At 43.0% G+C, this 14,730-nt stretch overlaps 2 protein-coding genes across 2 annotated transcripts; both read right to left on the reverse strand.

Annotated features, from left to right (window-relative positions):
• Nucleotides 1-2,099: 2,099 nt before the first annotated feature.
• pef1 (penta-EF-hand domain containing 1) lies at nt 2,100-7,310 on the reverse strand. Its single transcript, XM_071540341.1, has 5 exons — nt 7,277-7,310; nt 6,372-6,627; nt 4,616-4,771; nt 3,814-3,957; nt 2,100-3,529 (listed from the first exon to the last, which is right to left on the reverse strand). Exons 1-5 carry the CDS (start codon nt 7,295-7,297, stop codon nt 3,300-3,302), a joined length of 807 nt encoding a protein of 268 aa, XP_071396442.1. The 5' UTR covers nt 7,298-7,310; the 3' UTR covers nt 2,100-3,299.
• Nucleotides 7,311-8,120: 810 nt separating this feature from the next.
• On the reverse strand, nt 8,121-13,972 carry gjb9b (gap junction protein beta 9b). The gene is made up of 3 exons (XM_071540339.1): nt 13,864-13,972; nt 9,928-10,414; nt 8,121-9,351 (listed from the first exon to the last, which is right to left on the reverse strand). Exons 2-3 carry the CDS (start codon nt 10,315-10,317, stop codon nt 8,917-8,919), a joined length of 825 nt encoding a protein of 274 aa, XP_071396440.1. The 5' UTR covers nt 10,318-10,414; nt 13,864-13,972; the 3' UTR covers nt 8,121-8,916.
• Nucleotides 13,973-14,730: the final 758 nt, after the last annotated feature.

Below are 14,730 nucleotides of genomic sequence, written 5' to 3' on the forward strand. Positions count from 1 at the left end.
GCTCAAACATTTGATGGCATTCATGCACAAAATCATCCTCTCAAGGAAAACTCATCAAACGACGATGTGACAGACTCGCCACAAATATTGTATTGTACACTCTGACAAGACATGGGCTTTACCACTTGGATGACAAGCCCTTCAAATACCAAGTGAGTTTTGGTTTAAAAGCACACTTGGGTATTAAAGACAGAGACACTTTTAGAGGCTTTGCTGAACAGTACTATATGCGGAAAGGGGAAGATGAAAAATATGCCGCCAAGCTACCGTAGTTTCTGTGTAGTGGATAGGTAAGTGTTCTTTGAAAAGAGCTCTATGATTGATTGCACTGATTTTTGTGTTCCCAGTGCCTAAAGTTTCCCACAAAACTAAAACTCATGCAGTGTGTAGGGCACAACAGGGCTGATCTCTAGTGATTGGAATGCAGCCTGTCATGGAGCTGTAACCAGTTTTGAGTTATTGACCATTTGTGCAGGGATAGAAAGCAAAAAACAACACACAAAAACAACATTGCCATCCAAACTTCTATGTTATCATTATTTCAGATGACATAATACAGAATTGTGTGTGGGAGATTATGTGTCATGTGTTCAAATAAAAATATTTTTTTAATCAATTCCTCCCTCTGTGTTGAACGGGCATTTGATCAGTCCCGTCAGATGCAGTTACAGCGTTACCAGTGCCAGTTCTGCTTTACTGGTCACCGCAATGCCAGGATTGTTACATCAGATCCTGTGTATTGGTAAATGAGATTTAAAGCTGCACTAGGCAAGATTTTTGTGTAAAAATACATCTGTCTTATAAGTCTAAATCAGAAATTGGGGCTGCAACACAGAACAGCATCCCATCGCCACTAATTGAGACTTCGTAGATTCTCCTTATTTGCCCAAATTAATTTCAGGTATCAGGTCACTGGTGGGAAATCCTCATCACACAGGAAATGCCGAATGAAAACTTAAGAGCGAAATACAAAACTTTCTCCTATATAGCAGCATGTGCTCCATCGAAGGAAAGCTGGGATCATGGACGATGGCTGAACCTGCTGCAAAAACAATTTTTTTCATCATCTCCATCCTACTAGCCACTAAGTAGAAGAAATTTAGGTCAGAGGAGTGCACAGTTTGCTGATGTCACTTTACAATGTTTCCGGGTCCAAACTTCCAAAAAATTCAAACAGATATCTTCCACTGCCACTTGGGGCTGCCAGAGCACAGAGTTGCCCAGTGCAGCTTTAACTACAGACTCAAAACAGATGCTACAGTGAAAGCACCTGCACAAGTCACAATCCCACCCTGACTCATAGGGACAGGGAGCAACACCCCAGAATACATTCACTAACTGTGGGTTTTGACCCGAAAGAGTAGCGGGTAAGTTTCCACACTAAATCTTCTGAAAAGTGTCAACAGAGCATGGGGAGGGCAGGGAAGCATGTGACAGGATTGTGCATGAACAGAGGAAGGGGGAGAGAAAGTGTGCCTGAAGACCAGGGAGAGCTAAGCTTCCAGACACAAATTAAGATTGAAGGAGGAGGAGATGGGTGTGAGAGTTGACCAAACAGGATGCACAGGAGGATTTGATGGATCGCCTCTGGTTTTGAATGGGAAGAGGAGAAGCAGAAGGACTCTTGCCACAGACGGTGATGGAGCAGAGTAGCAGATGGTGAGGGAAAGAAGTGCCAGATGTGGAAGAGAAAGACAGAGACTCTATTGCTGTTTTTTTGGGGGGGGGCGATGTGCCATACAAAGGCAAAAAACAGTAACTGATTTTGGGTGTTTTTAAGGTCAGAGGTCATGACTAGGGTTTGGAATCCATTAACTAGCTGTAAATGCTGTTCACTACTGTAACAACAATACTTTCGTTGGGGCAGAAGATCAAATTTGAAGTCATTTTTCTCAGTTTTAGTACTCAGAGTTACCGCTCGCTTGCTTTTTAGAACAGCAAAACAACTCAAGTTCTTGTCAGTATAGATATTCTTTAGTCAATATTATTTATGTGAACATACTCAAATTCTTACAGATTTCGCTGATGTTATCCTTGCATTAGTGTGAATAGGGCTTAAGATCCTGGTTGTGCATCAAGCATATAAATATATCAACATCTGATATAAAAGCATTTATTAGTTTTTGGCACAAACAACCATATGGCATGTTACTCATTTCAAAATCTATACCTAGGGGAAAAATGCATTAGCTGCTAAATACAGACATAAAATGTATTGGCCCCACAATCACTGAACATCCCATTTCACTGAGATGAAACTGGCAAACATAACGATGAACAGTTTGGATACTTTGGTTCTTAGGGTCTCTTGGCATTTCAGTTGGCAAGGTACCGTTGAGGTGGGTTACTCGCTTACTGGTCTCGAATTATGTAATACTAATCAATACATTAGTTATAAACATTGGTTCAAAATCAAATATCTACAAATCTTCAATAGAGAAGAAAACCCCACTAAGAGTGAGGGTAGAATTTAAGTTGGTATTAGAAATGCGTGGCCCTTTTTTTGTTAAAATTACACACAGTATCTCTCAATATGATGTGCAAGCATTACATGGAAGTACCCTATGGGAATGTGGAACACCTATGATATACATGAATTCAAAAGGGTACACAAGGTTTTAATGGCACAGGAAATATTAAGGCTGCATGTGAGCGAGTTCACAGGATATGTATAGTTAATACCGCAAAGCATAGTCTACTACAGTCAAATGCAAGTATGAGAGGAGAGAAAATTCTGTCTAGTGAATTTCCAACATTTTCTTCCTCTTCTTCACTAGTCAAATCATTGCACTGATTCAGTCCTGATGGACATGTGGGCATTTCTGCTGTATGGTCGACAGCCAGTTAATTAAATATGAAGCCTTGTTGGATATAATTTAACCTAATCATAAGCCCAATCCGGATGGCATCAGCTATAGAACTGAGAAGCGTAGTAGTGTGTGCCTTCACATACAGCTTAACAGTCACCATCAGGCATCTATGGTAATACTAAAACTGTTAGAGCAACCTCAGAAGTTATGAAACCACAATCACTTTCCTGCTGACCCCTGGTGAAACTAAGGGCATCCAGAAAAGGCTTCAGCCTCCTTTATAAATAGTCACTGAACTTCATGAATGAGTCCATGGTGCTCAACTTTATCTATTTACAGCAATAGCAATAGGTGTACTGGCATACTGACACACCAACAGCTGGGGGCACTTATGGGACAGCTGGGGAAACCGAGCACGATCTGTATGACCTGAACCTGGATTCATACTGTCCTCCCAGCAGTGCAGCAGGATAGCCAGTGGCTGCAGGCTCACATGAGCCTGGTCATGGCACTGGAGAGGAAATCCTCATAGTTCATGCGGATGTTGCCCGTCATGGCCGAGTCCTTCTCCCTGAAGGCCTGGGTCATGCTCTGGAGCTGGGTGCACACCTGGATGAAGCGGTCCAGCTGCATGCCGGGTCGCCCGCCTCGCACGGTGAAGCGCCCCGCCAACATCTCAGTGAACTGGGGACTCAGGTTGTAGCCCATCTGGGCGAGGGCTGAGGAGAGGGATGGAGAAAAAAACAAGCAACATCCGCTTTGTGTCAGGAAGCAAACAGGGCTTATGGGAAATATGGTCTTAATTTTAGAAACATTAGCACAAACAATACCGCCGGTGTGAGATAGAGGCTACCAATCGTCTCAACCACTGTTTCATTTGTTTACAGTAATTACACCAAAGCATCGCAATTAATTTTACAATGATATATTGATGTTTAAAAACACTATAGGTAGCGGCTTTAAAACACACACACACACACACACACAAACACCCAAGAGGTACCTTGGTGTAGCTCTTGGCCACTGATGCAGCCTGAGCGGTCGCGGTCGTACTGCTGGAACAGAGCTCTCCACTGCTGCATGAAGTCCCACAGTGCTGAGAAACCAAACAGGTCCATGCGACCCGACCGCGTCTTGTCAAACATGTCTAACAAGAACCACAAAACATGACACATTCAATCACACACATCTCAGGCAGTTTTCTTCAGTCATTGTTCAAAACAGAGTAGAAATGTGAAGTGCATTTTTCTTGTGTTTCTATTCTAACGAGCTCATCATCCACCACTGCCGATCCTCTGCACGCATTATCAAAAGGTAATACACAGAAGTCACACATTTCTCCTTATGATAATGAATGACATCTCATGAATAGTCCCAGTCATTGCTTGGCAAGTGCGACTGGAATGTAGGGATACTCACACAAACAACGAGCACCAATGCGATCACGGGTTAGTCCTTCACTAGGCTTACTGACTCCTGGTTGAGAGCTTTCTATTCAGGTCTATAAGAACCTTTTACTCTGTCATCCATGAATCTTTTTGTCACACTCTTTCTTTCCTTCATCACACTACTGAGAGTAGAACCGCATGGAAACACAGCTTACCTTCCTTTAGTCTTTCACACTGTCACTCTCCACTCCTAAAACATTTCTTCTCTCCTCCCTGTAGCCATTTAAGTCCCTCAAAGTATTTTACATAGTTTCCTGCTTCAGGAAATGCAGTCAAAGCATATACTGTATAACCAGTTCTTCAGCAAGCAGCTACCACACTCTGTGCATTTCACTCAGCTGCAACCGTCCGACTCACTGATCATCATGAGGCAGGTCTCGTCGTTGAAGGCAGACCAGTTGGAGTTGACCAGTGCCTGTTTCAGCTCCTTCAGGGTGATGGAGCCGCTGTGGTCCGTGTCGACGGTCTGGAACCACTGGTACGCCTCCTGGTTAACACCAGGGGGGATGTTGGCTATGGACGGGGGGAAATTAGAGTATTAAGAAGATGGAGAAGGGGGTTCACGCTGACTTTTAAGACCCCAACCTCCAGAAGATTCTTTTCCTAGCATGCATTGCTTTCTTCTTCATCTTCATCTTTGTGGGCCAACTAGTTTAATCTATTCTCTTTATTATTTCCCCATCCTTATATTTTTTTCCCCAGTCATTATTTCACTGAAGCTCCGAGACATGAGGAGAAACAAACCAGTGTGAGCAAAAAGGAATAGTAAAAGAGGAAAGAAAAGGAGAGTGAAGCTTTTTGGGAAGGAAGCAGTCACACACTCTGCCTCGTTCCAATGCAAAATAATTATTAATTTAAGAAACGTGCTTCTACTGTCTGACAGTTGAAACTGCGCTGTCTTTCAACCAGAAAGCTGATCACAATAAATAATACATCTGTACTTGACTCAAACTTTTGCCTTGGTGTTTAGCTACAGTAGAAGCCATCGATATGGAAATAGTTTATTACCTTATGGCACATAAAGAAATGGATAAAGAAGTTATGCCAAATGCTACTGCTACTAAGCAGATTTTAAATGCATTTGACATAAATGATTAGTGGGTGATCATATCATATATATCTTACTTGTTGGTAAAATGCATGAAAGGGGAAAAAGGCATTTTAATTGTGAGATTATAGCTACAAAATATTTCACCAAACTTGAAATACTGGTCATTCACAGCTGTAGATGCTGATAATAATACCACTATTCATAATAAATAAAAAAAATAATCCACAAGTAAGTGAAAGTAGTCAGATTAAGATACTGACTTGGCGTAAAAAATGAATTGCCTTCCAGCTAAGAATTACATTTCAAAAGTAGCTTTAACCAACCTTAGTTATACATTATAGTACGCACAGCAGGGGGAAGGAGAATGCTGATAAGATACATTGGCTTAGGCTATATTGTGAAAATAAGGTAGCGCCGGGGTCAAGGGTTGAGGAAAAGTCATCTCAGTGAGAGAGAGAGAGATAGTGTGGGGGCAAGAGGCCGGCAGCTGAATAAATGGAAGAGGAGAGGGAGACTGTTAGAAAATCCGGTGTGGGATGAGAGGAGGAGCGGAGGGAGGGCTGACTGTCAGAAAAATGAATGGGGAGAGAGGGATAGGTGACACTTAAGGCCAGGCCCTGATGGATTCTGTCCCTGTGGGGAGTGATAGCGACATAGGCTATCAGGTTGTGACTCAGCTGCTACAGGAAACAGTGTAAACACACACACATACACACACACAACACACTCTTTACCCATCTCTCGCTCGCTCTCTTTAGCCCTCACTCAGTATTACCCGAGTCATCACTCCAACCGTGTAATCCTGCTGAGGGGCACAAACTGAACCCTGTCTCTACATGACTGTCTGAGCCATAGAGTGAGAGCGTGAGTCATTCTCTATCCATCATACCAGCAGAGAGAGAGGGAGAGAGAGAGAGAGAGAGACAGAGGGAGGATGGGGAATGAGAACCTATCTGCAGTCTCCTTGTGTTCAGAGGATGCTCGCCTCGACAGTCAGCTCACATTCCCCCCGGCAAACACAACGTACACGCTTACGCAGTTCCAGTCTCAGCCTATAGTCACCTGCAGGAGCATGGTGTCCATACGGTCCTCCCTGAGGTTGTCCTCCATAACCCCCATAGGGCCCGCCGGGTGCACCCCCTGGTCCAGGCCCATAATGCCCCCCCTGTCCCGGGGCTCCGTATCCCCCGTAAGGCCCTCCCTGTGGACCCGCTGCACCTCCATATGGAGCTGAGGGGGGAGGCCCATATGGACCCCTTCCACCCCCGTATGGAGCACCTGGTGGTGGGTTGCCCCCTCCTGGTCCTCCTGGGTAGCCCTACAGTGACAGACAAGGGCAAGGTTCACTGAGATACTGTGATAAATACAAGGAACATATGGGCTGTGTAAACCGGATGGAGCCTATTAGAGCCTCTCTTGTGGGATTAAAAACACATGAATTTAAGAAGAGGAGCCTGGATAATGGTGGACACTTTTATGTAAGTCCATACAGGCCTGTGCTCCATAAGGTTTCATGTAGAATTTATATACTTTTATAGTTTCATAAAGTCACTGAAAGTAAACCTTTCATACCTACTACTAATACGGTTCCCTCTTGGTGGCTCTTATAAAAAAAGAACTACATTAGCCTAATCCTGTAGTAAGTGTTATTATCACAGCAAACCTATAAGTAGAATATATTACAGTGATGCCACAGGATATACACTGACTTTAAACAAACAACATTTGACTAAATTAACAGCAACAATCACATCCCACTGCTACATACACTTAACCTAGCAATGTAAAGACTAGCTTACGTTGTACCAGCCTTGCTTTTTACAAGTCAAACAGTTGTAGCAGCCAAATGACTGGTTGCTTGTTTTACCGTGAGATAAACCGTTGTTTACCGCTTCATCAAGGCACTAAAACAGATAATTAACTTATTGTAAAGTATTAACAAAGCTCAAAACGCAGCATTTCATTACCTGGCCGTAATGGAAACTCATGTCGATTCGAACAGACTTTACTTCCTTCAACAACGCATCCGTAAAGGCGGCAACAGCACCGCCCCCTCAGGCGAGTGATTGGTGCATTTCCCTGTCTGTCAACACCGCACCCACACCCGCTACTCCTGATTGGACGGCTAGAATGGCAAAGTAATGACGACGGAACAAGTGAGTCATACTGAATTTACCGAAACCACATTCATTCATCCGCCTAAAAAGTCCAGAACACTTTTTCCTGACTCCTCACACATCTTGTTTTGTTCATTTAGCCTGCAAATTATCGTATGGATCGCCCCCCGACTTGCTCTCACTTCGCTCTGTAAACTCCTCATAATATTCCTATAATATTCCTCAGAGCGTGTCTGTGGTACTTAATACTAGTGAGTTTATTGTGACCTTATCTTACTTAATAGTATTTTTTTTTAATCTCCTGTGGTAATCCTGTAATATTCTTACAAGGATTTACAGTGTATCTGTGACACTCAATAACGAGTTTATAGTGACCTTATCATACTTTTTTTTTTTTTATCTCCTATGATATCATAATAATATTCCTATATTCATATACTTAAGTTATGCTGTGTAGTGTCCTCATATATATTACAAGACTATTACAGTTATTTTTAGTAAGGGCTTACTCTCACAGTCAGAATAGCCGTCCATACTTTGACAAATATTTGACTTTGATACCTTTGTTCGTGGTGAACAATATAGATATATGAGTAATCATGCTTAGCTTCATTGTTTGACTAAAGAAACAACAATAATAGAGTTAAATATTGCAAAATGGGTTTCAAATAAAAGACACACTGACACATTTTCAGAGTGCAATAGCTTTATATATAACAACAATAAATAGAAAATGTAAAACAACATATATTCTGAGAAGTTCTGATTGTAGAATTTTACTTCATTTCTTAAAAAAAAAAAAAAAAAAGTACAATCTAATCGCTGAGCACCTTTTGGTGTCATTGTTCAAACGTATGACTTTGTTCATATTTTACATCTTTCTTCAAAGAATTATAGCTTAATAATGTGAGAAAACAAAGTGCCACCTGGAATCAAAACCACTTTCGAAGAGTAAAGAATAACTGCCTTGATATTTCATATCTGTATAGCAAGTTCTCTAGTCTGCATTCTTGTGCTTTATCTTGTTTATTCATTAGGGGGCAGTGTGTATCTTCAAGGAAAATACTCATTCCATATATTTACATAACTTAGTGTCTTTCTACATTTTCTTAACATTACATGAAGTTATTTTTACAAGGTAGGCTGCCTGATTTAACAACCTGAACTTAGCTGGCAGATAACACATACACTCTGATTCCAATAATAGGCTAAATAATTTCAAACCCATGTCACTCCCTCTGTAATCCTCCTCATTTAGAAGTTTATTTGCATGGATAAGTTGTGCGTTCCTGCAGAAAGTGATTTACCATGATGATATTTACAAAGAGCTCATATGGGAATCTCTGAATTGATGGATATCTCTTTGGTGTTATATGAGCAGCAATCCTCCAAAGAGTCTGCTGAAAGCGTTTGCTGTATGATGTCATCTTCCAACAGACAGCACCCAAGTTACTTCACTCAGTCTTTCAACTCGGCCGCTGTCTCATGCATTATTTTTTCTCGGACGGCTTTTCCTCAGCCTTGATGTTGCTGAGGTTCTGGATGGAGGCTGTGTTGGTGGGGTCCACCCTGACCGATGTTGTGGACCTGAACTCCGACCTGGGCGCGGCCAGCGGCGCCATCTCGTGACTCTCGGCGAACATCCTCCTCTCCGCCTCCTTCTTCCTCCTCAGGAGTTTCTGGAAGCGCTTGCAGATGAGGTAAATCATCTCGCAGATGCACATCAAGATGCAGATGGCGGAGGAGACCACCATGAAGAGGGTGAAGATCTTCTTCTCGGTGGGACGTGAGATGAAGCAGTCCACGATGTTGGGACAGGGCGCCAGGGAGCACTTGGACAGGCGGGGCATGTCGTAGCCGTCGTAGACATGGTACAGGATGTAGAGGAAGCCGGCGTCAAAGCCTGCCTTGAACACTAGACTCACCTACAAGGAGACACATGAGGGTTAGACTGAGTGGCTCTGGCAGGGATGTTTTTTTAATTTAAAAGACAGAGAGAAAGGAAGCAAATGGGTATAATTGGCCAATTATCTTGTTACTGATAGGCCCAAGGGATGCCTGCCTCATTTGCGGGGGACAACATTTTAGTTGTTCTTTTTTCCAGCATCATCTATGATGACTCAATGTCTAACTTCTAACAATGTCTAACTTCTGTAGAGAAAAAGAAGAAGAATGGGGAGCGCTGCTGGGATACACATAGGTTAAACATCAATGATTGAAAGGTGCTCAGTAGAATCAGTAGAATCCAAAAAAGCAGAAAGACCAAGGCGCTCTTTCTTTTAGATTAAAAATGCCTTTAATGATATGGCATGGATGTCTTGAACAATCCGACATGTTTCGGTCACACATGCCTTCGAGAACCATGCCATATCAATGCCTTGGTGCCTTGGTCTTTTTGCTTTTTTTAATGTCTAACTTCTGTTTGATCAAAGCAGAAGCACTGGAGCTTCTCTGTTCTTTCAAAGCCAGAAACCTGCTGCTTCCATATGCTCTGTTCTCACCAGGTACGTCCACCACAGCCCCCCTCGTTTCTTCCCGGGGTTGGCGTACAGGTGGGCACCCTTGTGCGAGGTGGTGTACTGCATGTCCTTCTTCTCGCGGTACTTGACGTGGCCCACCACCATCAGGGACGGGCAGGTGACGAAGATGAGCTGCAGGGCCCATAGGCGAATGTGGGAGATGGGGAAGATGTAGTCGTAGCAGACGTTGTTGCAGCCGGGCTGCGCCGTGTTGCAGACGAAGTCCTTGCTCTCGTCGCCCCACACCCGCTGGGCCGCCACCACGAACACCATCACCCGGAAGACGAAGACCATGGAGAGCCAGACGCGGCCGAACACGGTGGAGTACTTGTTGACCCCGCTGAGGAGGGCCTCCAACGCAGACCAGTTCATGGCTGCTGCCTTAGAGGTAGAGGAGAGGACAGAGGAGGAAGATGGGAGAGCTCCTCAAGAGACCAGGGTGCAGGGATTAGCTGGGATGAAGTGGGTGCTGATGAAAAGACCACAAAGTAGATTAGGCAAAGGACAGTAGTTACATACAAATGTTAAAAACTCTATATTCACTCATTAGATAAAAAGCTCTGTACTTCCCAAGGCTATACATAAAATAGCCTTTTTCATATACTTTTAGCATTCTTTAGAATGAGGGTTGGGTAGGTTACTTTAAAAATGCATTCCATTACAGTTACTGGTTATCTCATCAAAATTGTAATCAGTAATGTAATCCAATGCATTGCCAATGATTACTTTCAGATACAGTATACTTTGCTATATTTGAGGTGTAAAGGTGCTGTTACAGATGAGAAAATGTAAAAAATTACCAAGTTCAGAAAACTAATTTCAGCTTTGCAGATAAACGCAATTTTCTTCCGTGCCGTAAAGACGTAGAACACCTGGCACTGTTTAAATGACTGTCTGAGTTTGTTGCTTTTACTTTAAAAGTATTCCCCAAAGTAATCTTCTAATTTTCTAATTTTCCATTACAACCCAGTCCTGGGTAGAATAAACATTTTTGCCATTTTCATCCAGAATAAAAACAAACAAAAAACACTTTTGCTTTTGAAACAGTGACTGAATGTGAATCATTTTCACAAATTTGGAATAATATTACATTTGGCACTGAGACAGTTAACCTATATGTGTTTTTCTTACAATGTCACAATTCTTTCACGTGACTTTGTGGCTATTCCTCAAGGCTGACTTGTTTGTTCCACTGTATATGAGCTTTATGCTAACCCTATTCTCCAGAGAACTACCTGTACCACTGCTGTGCTGTGTACCTCTCTCCATGCTGCATGAATAAACCTTTACAGATGGAAGAACCAAGTTTGTCATCATTCAAAGAACCCAGGAAGATAAGCAATAATCTTCCACACACTACCATCTACCCCCCAGCCACAGCTGATTCGTATATACACAGTGCTACTTTCTCAATGCAGACTCATTACACATCAATGAGTGAATCATCATCGGAGCCTCCCTTTTCAATAAAGACAAACCAATACTCTCCACTCTATTACATGGCTATTTGAACAGTGAGCCTGAGCAGCCAGCCATTGTCATCTTCGTAATCCCAAATGCCAATTGCATTCTTTGTTCTTCAAAGGACGGTTAAGGAATAGTGTTTGATTCATGAATGCTAAGCATGCAGCCGCAGCGCCATGGGAACCGCGCTCCGAGAGAGAGAGGGGGAGTTTTAGTCAAAATATTACCCAGTGGATTCAATAGTGTGAACGTGGGTAGACTTTAAAGGTGGAACTCTTATGGATCACCTGCATAGATTGTTTGCTGTGTTTGTTTTAGTATCTGTTGGCTATCGGTATGTATGATATGTTTCTCTTTCTCTTTCTCTCTCACTGTGGGGTTTGGAGGGTGGGTGAATGTGGTGGTGTTTGGATATAAGTGTGTGCATGTGTGTGGTTAAACAGATTTATTGAAAACGAAAATCCAATAGGGACTCGCAGGGTCGGTTTGGGATGGGAGCTCCAGAGTGACAGGCGTGACTGGTTTTAAAGAGGCTGAGCGAAGGGTGTAAACATCTTTGATATACATTTTTTTATCTTATTTGAGTGTAAACACGACAAGAAGGGTCTGCTTTGCTACAGAAGGGTTACGATTCCTCATGGATTAGTTTTGAATTGGAAAAAAAAAAAGACAGTGCTGCTTTTATACATTCACATCTCATTCTGATGAATGGACTGCTCTCGGCCTGACAGGGAACAAGCTGGATAACAGCCTCGCTGCCCAGCGCTCCATTTCAATTCTGTCTCCTCTAATCCAGGGTATTTGGATTCAGAAACATTTTTCTCTTCAGCATTTCAGCATCGCTGTAGACACACCAAGCTGTCAAATCAGTGCCTATTTTCTCTCTCGCCCAAGATTTCTTACTATTAAATTACAGCGCATAAAAAGACTTGACTTACTGAATGCGGGCAAAAACATGTCTTATTGAGAGCCAGACACGTTCCACAGCTAATGACGTTACCTATATTACCTCTAAGTGGATAATACACCCAATGGCCTTAATCTGAAAATGTGTTTCAGTCTATGCCCTCGGGATAATGTTGTTCCTCGGTTTTCTTTTGTGCCAAGACATGAGAAGAAGCAATCCTAGTTTTGAGTCTTCAGGCATGTCATTTTAAAAAAAAAAATGCTAATGAGGCCTGATGAGTTCACAATTATTCGGCTGGCATTGCGATTGGGGATGTTCATGTATACACACTTGCACTTAGAAAACCATGTATGATTCAATGCACACACACAAATGTATGTGCAGCATGTCTTTTGTCTCTCTCTCTCTGTCTCTCTTTCTCTATTTCATACACACACACACACACACACACACAGACTTTGGGTGACATTGAGCGTGGACAGAGGAGAAAAAAGCAGAGACAAACAGTATATCTCTCTTTCAGTGGGGACGACGAGCTGGACCACAATTTGTTTTCCTATTTGGTCTAGATTGCAATGCTGCCTTCCCCCCGCCGACAGCGGCCGGCCTCGTCTGTCTCCCGGGCGTGTGTTCGCGTCTCTCTTTGTTGTGACAGAAAAGACACATCACGCTCTCCGCACTGAGCAACCTCAGGCTATGTGATCCAGTCACACGGTATACTGGGGTTTTGATTCTCATTAGAGAAACCAATGACCTTAAAGTATTGTCGGCTTCACAGCAACATCAAGCACACGGCGCTGTCTAAATGCTTTGTCAACTGTCAATCTCTTAGCCGGAAAAGATCCCTTTACTGGCATAATATCCTCTTGATCTCTACCGGAAAGCATTATTTCCAGACAGTTGTATCTATCACTGTGTGTACACAACCGGTTTACCTGATAGTGTGATAGATCCTTGACTGGGACTTGCTCTACAGGTTGAGCTAGCTGCAAATACCTTTCTAACCACCAAGCCTATGGTGCTTGCATGTGTCAATATTGCTGGGACATCTCAGTACCAAGGTAGGGGTGGAAGTTCCCTTGTGTTCCACTCTTCCCCCCCGTCTCCACTTCTTACGCTCTTTTTTTCTGTCATTCACACACCTCTTGCCTCTTATACCTTCAATCTGACTTTCATATCTTCCTAACAGAATCATTTTTCAAGACAGTAAAACATATCAGCCAAAGGAGTACATGAAGCGCAAGCGAGGCTGTGATAGGTGTTGTTCATAGTGATACCAGTTATATAATCTGTCTTTACAAGTGTCTTGTTCCTTTGTACACGCCACGACTCAGCGCTTTCTTTGACCTAGACACAATATTCTTACTTCTGCTATAAAAATGAACGGAACACGCATTATTCCAGCCCTTTTGCGGTCCCCACTCTCTAAACGCTAACATCTTTTGTCCCCTACCTTCCTTTCTTTTATTAATCTGTAATACAACTGGAATTTTTTTTTTTTCTCTAATGGTGCTCCGAAAAGTAGACAAGCACACACAGCATCTTACCTCAGACGCGGGGAAAGGATGGAAAAGAGATGTTTCCGGAATAGCAAGGCAAAGTGTGAGTGACTCCCCGGGCCTGTTGTCGGTGCTAACTGGCTTGGCCTCACCTGGATGTTTGGAGGAGGGGGGGTTGGCTTTGAGGTGTGGAGCTGCTTTAGTTACAGATTCAGGAGTGGGAGGATGGGTGGAGCATACATACACACACTCATACACACACACTGACAATTCCACTCTGGACCTGTTTTGCAGTGTTTGGACATGAGTAGACCTGCCTCGAGGTATTTTTAGGGAAGAGAGGGGGATGGCAGAGAGATAAGGAAAGGAAAGGAAAGGAAAAAGAAACAGAGTGACAGACAGGTGGGCATGGGAATGAAAATATGAGCAGATAGGGGGAAAGACAGGCAGATGGTGGGAAGGTAAGCAGGCAGTCAGCTGACTTGACAGACTAGAACTGAGATCTGTATGAAAAGAGTCAGGGATGCTGTAATATGGAACTGATGCAAATCGGCACATTTGAATGCAAAGGGTCGTCTGTGGGCCGCAGTGTGAGCGCCTGGGTGTGTGCTCGTTTCAGGTGTTTAACCTTTAGATCCCTCTTACAAGGTGTCTGCTTCACCGGCTTATTTCTGAGCCGCTGCCCTATCGTTGTGCGCTGTGATTATTGTAAATGAAGGCGAGGAAAAATGGGGATTCCCGACAATTCTCTATAGCGCATAATGTCAGCTCAAAATTAAAGTGAGATAAATATACAAATGGTAGTCCTGAATAAAAAGTGAAAGGAAATCATGGGTGACTAACAGTTTTAGAAGAAGTCGGCACCTTGAACTAATGATGACACATACTTATTGTATGTCTATCAGGAAAAGGATC

Source organism: Centroberyx affinis, unplaced genomic scaffold (genome assembly GCF_046629955.1).
Source record: "Centroberyx affinis isolate AG114_WGS23_722 - 3 ecotype Tasmania unplaced genomic scaffold, CSIRO-AGI_Caff_v1 ptg003618l_1, whole genome shotgun sequence".
Taxonomy (NCBI): domain Eukaryota; kingdom Metazoa; phylum Chordata; class Actinopteri; order Beryciformes; family Berycidae; genus Centroberyx; species Centroberyx affinis.

Bases quoted from the DNA above. Each gene is read 5' to 3' on its own strand.
- pef1 (XM_071540341.1), bottom strand. From the start codon at position 7,297: ATGAGTTTCCATTACGGCCAG. The intron at 4,772-6,371 runs GTGACTATAGGC...CCCCGTCCATAG, and splicing joins TGGACACCATGCTCCTGCAG to CCAACATCCCCCCTGGTGTT. The intron at 3,958-4,615 runs GTGAGTCGGACG...GGTTCTTGTTAG, and splicing joins GACCTGCCTCATGATGATCA to ACATGTTTGACAAGACGCGG.
- gjb9b (XM_071540339.1), bottom strand. From the start codon at position 10,317: ATGAACTGGTCTGCGTTGGAGGCCCTCCTCAGCGGGGTCAACAAGTAC. The intron at 9,352-9,927 runs GTGAGAACAGAG...GTCTCCTTGTAG, and splicing joins GGCTGTGGTGGACGTACCTG to GTGAGTCTAGTGTTCAAGGC.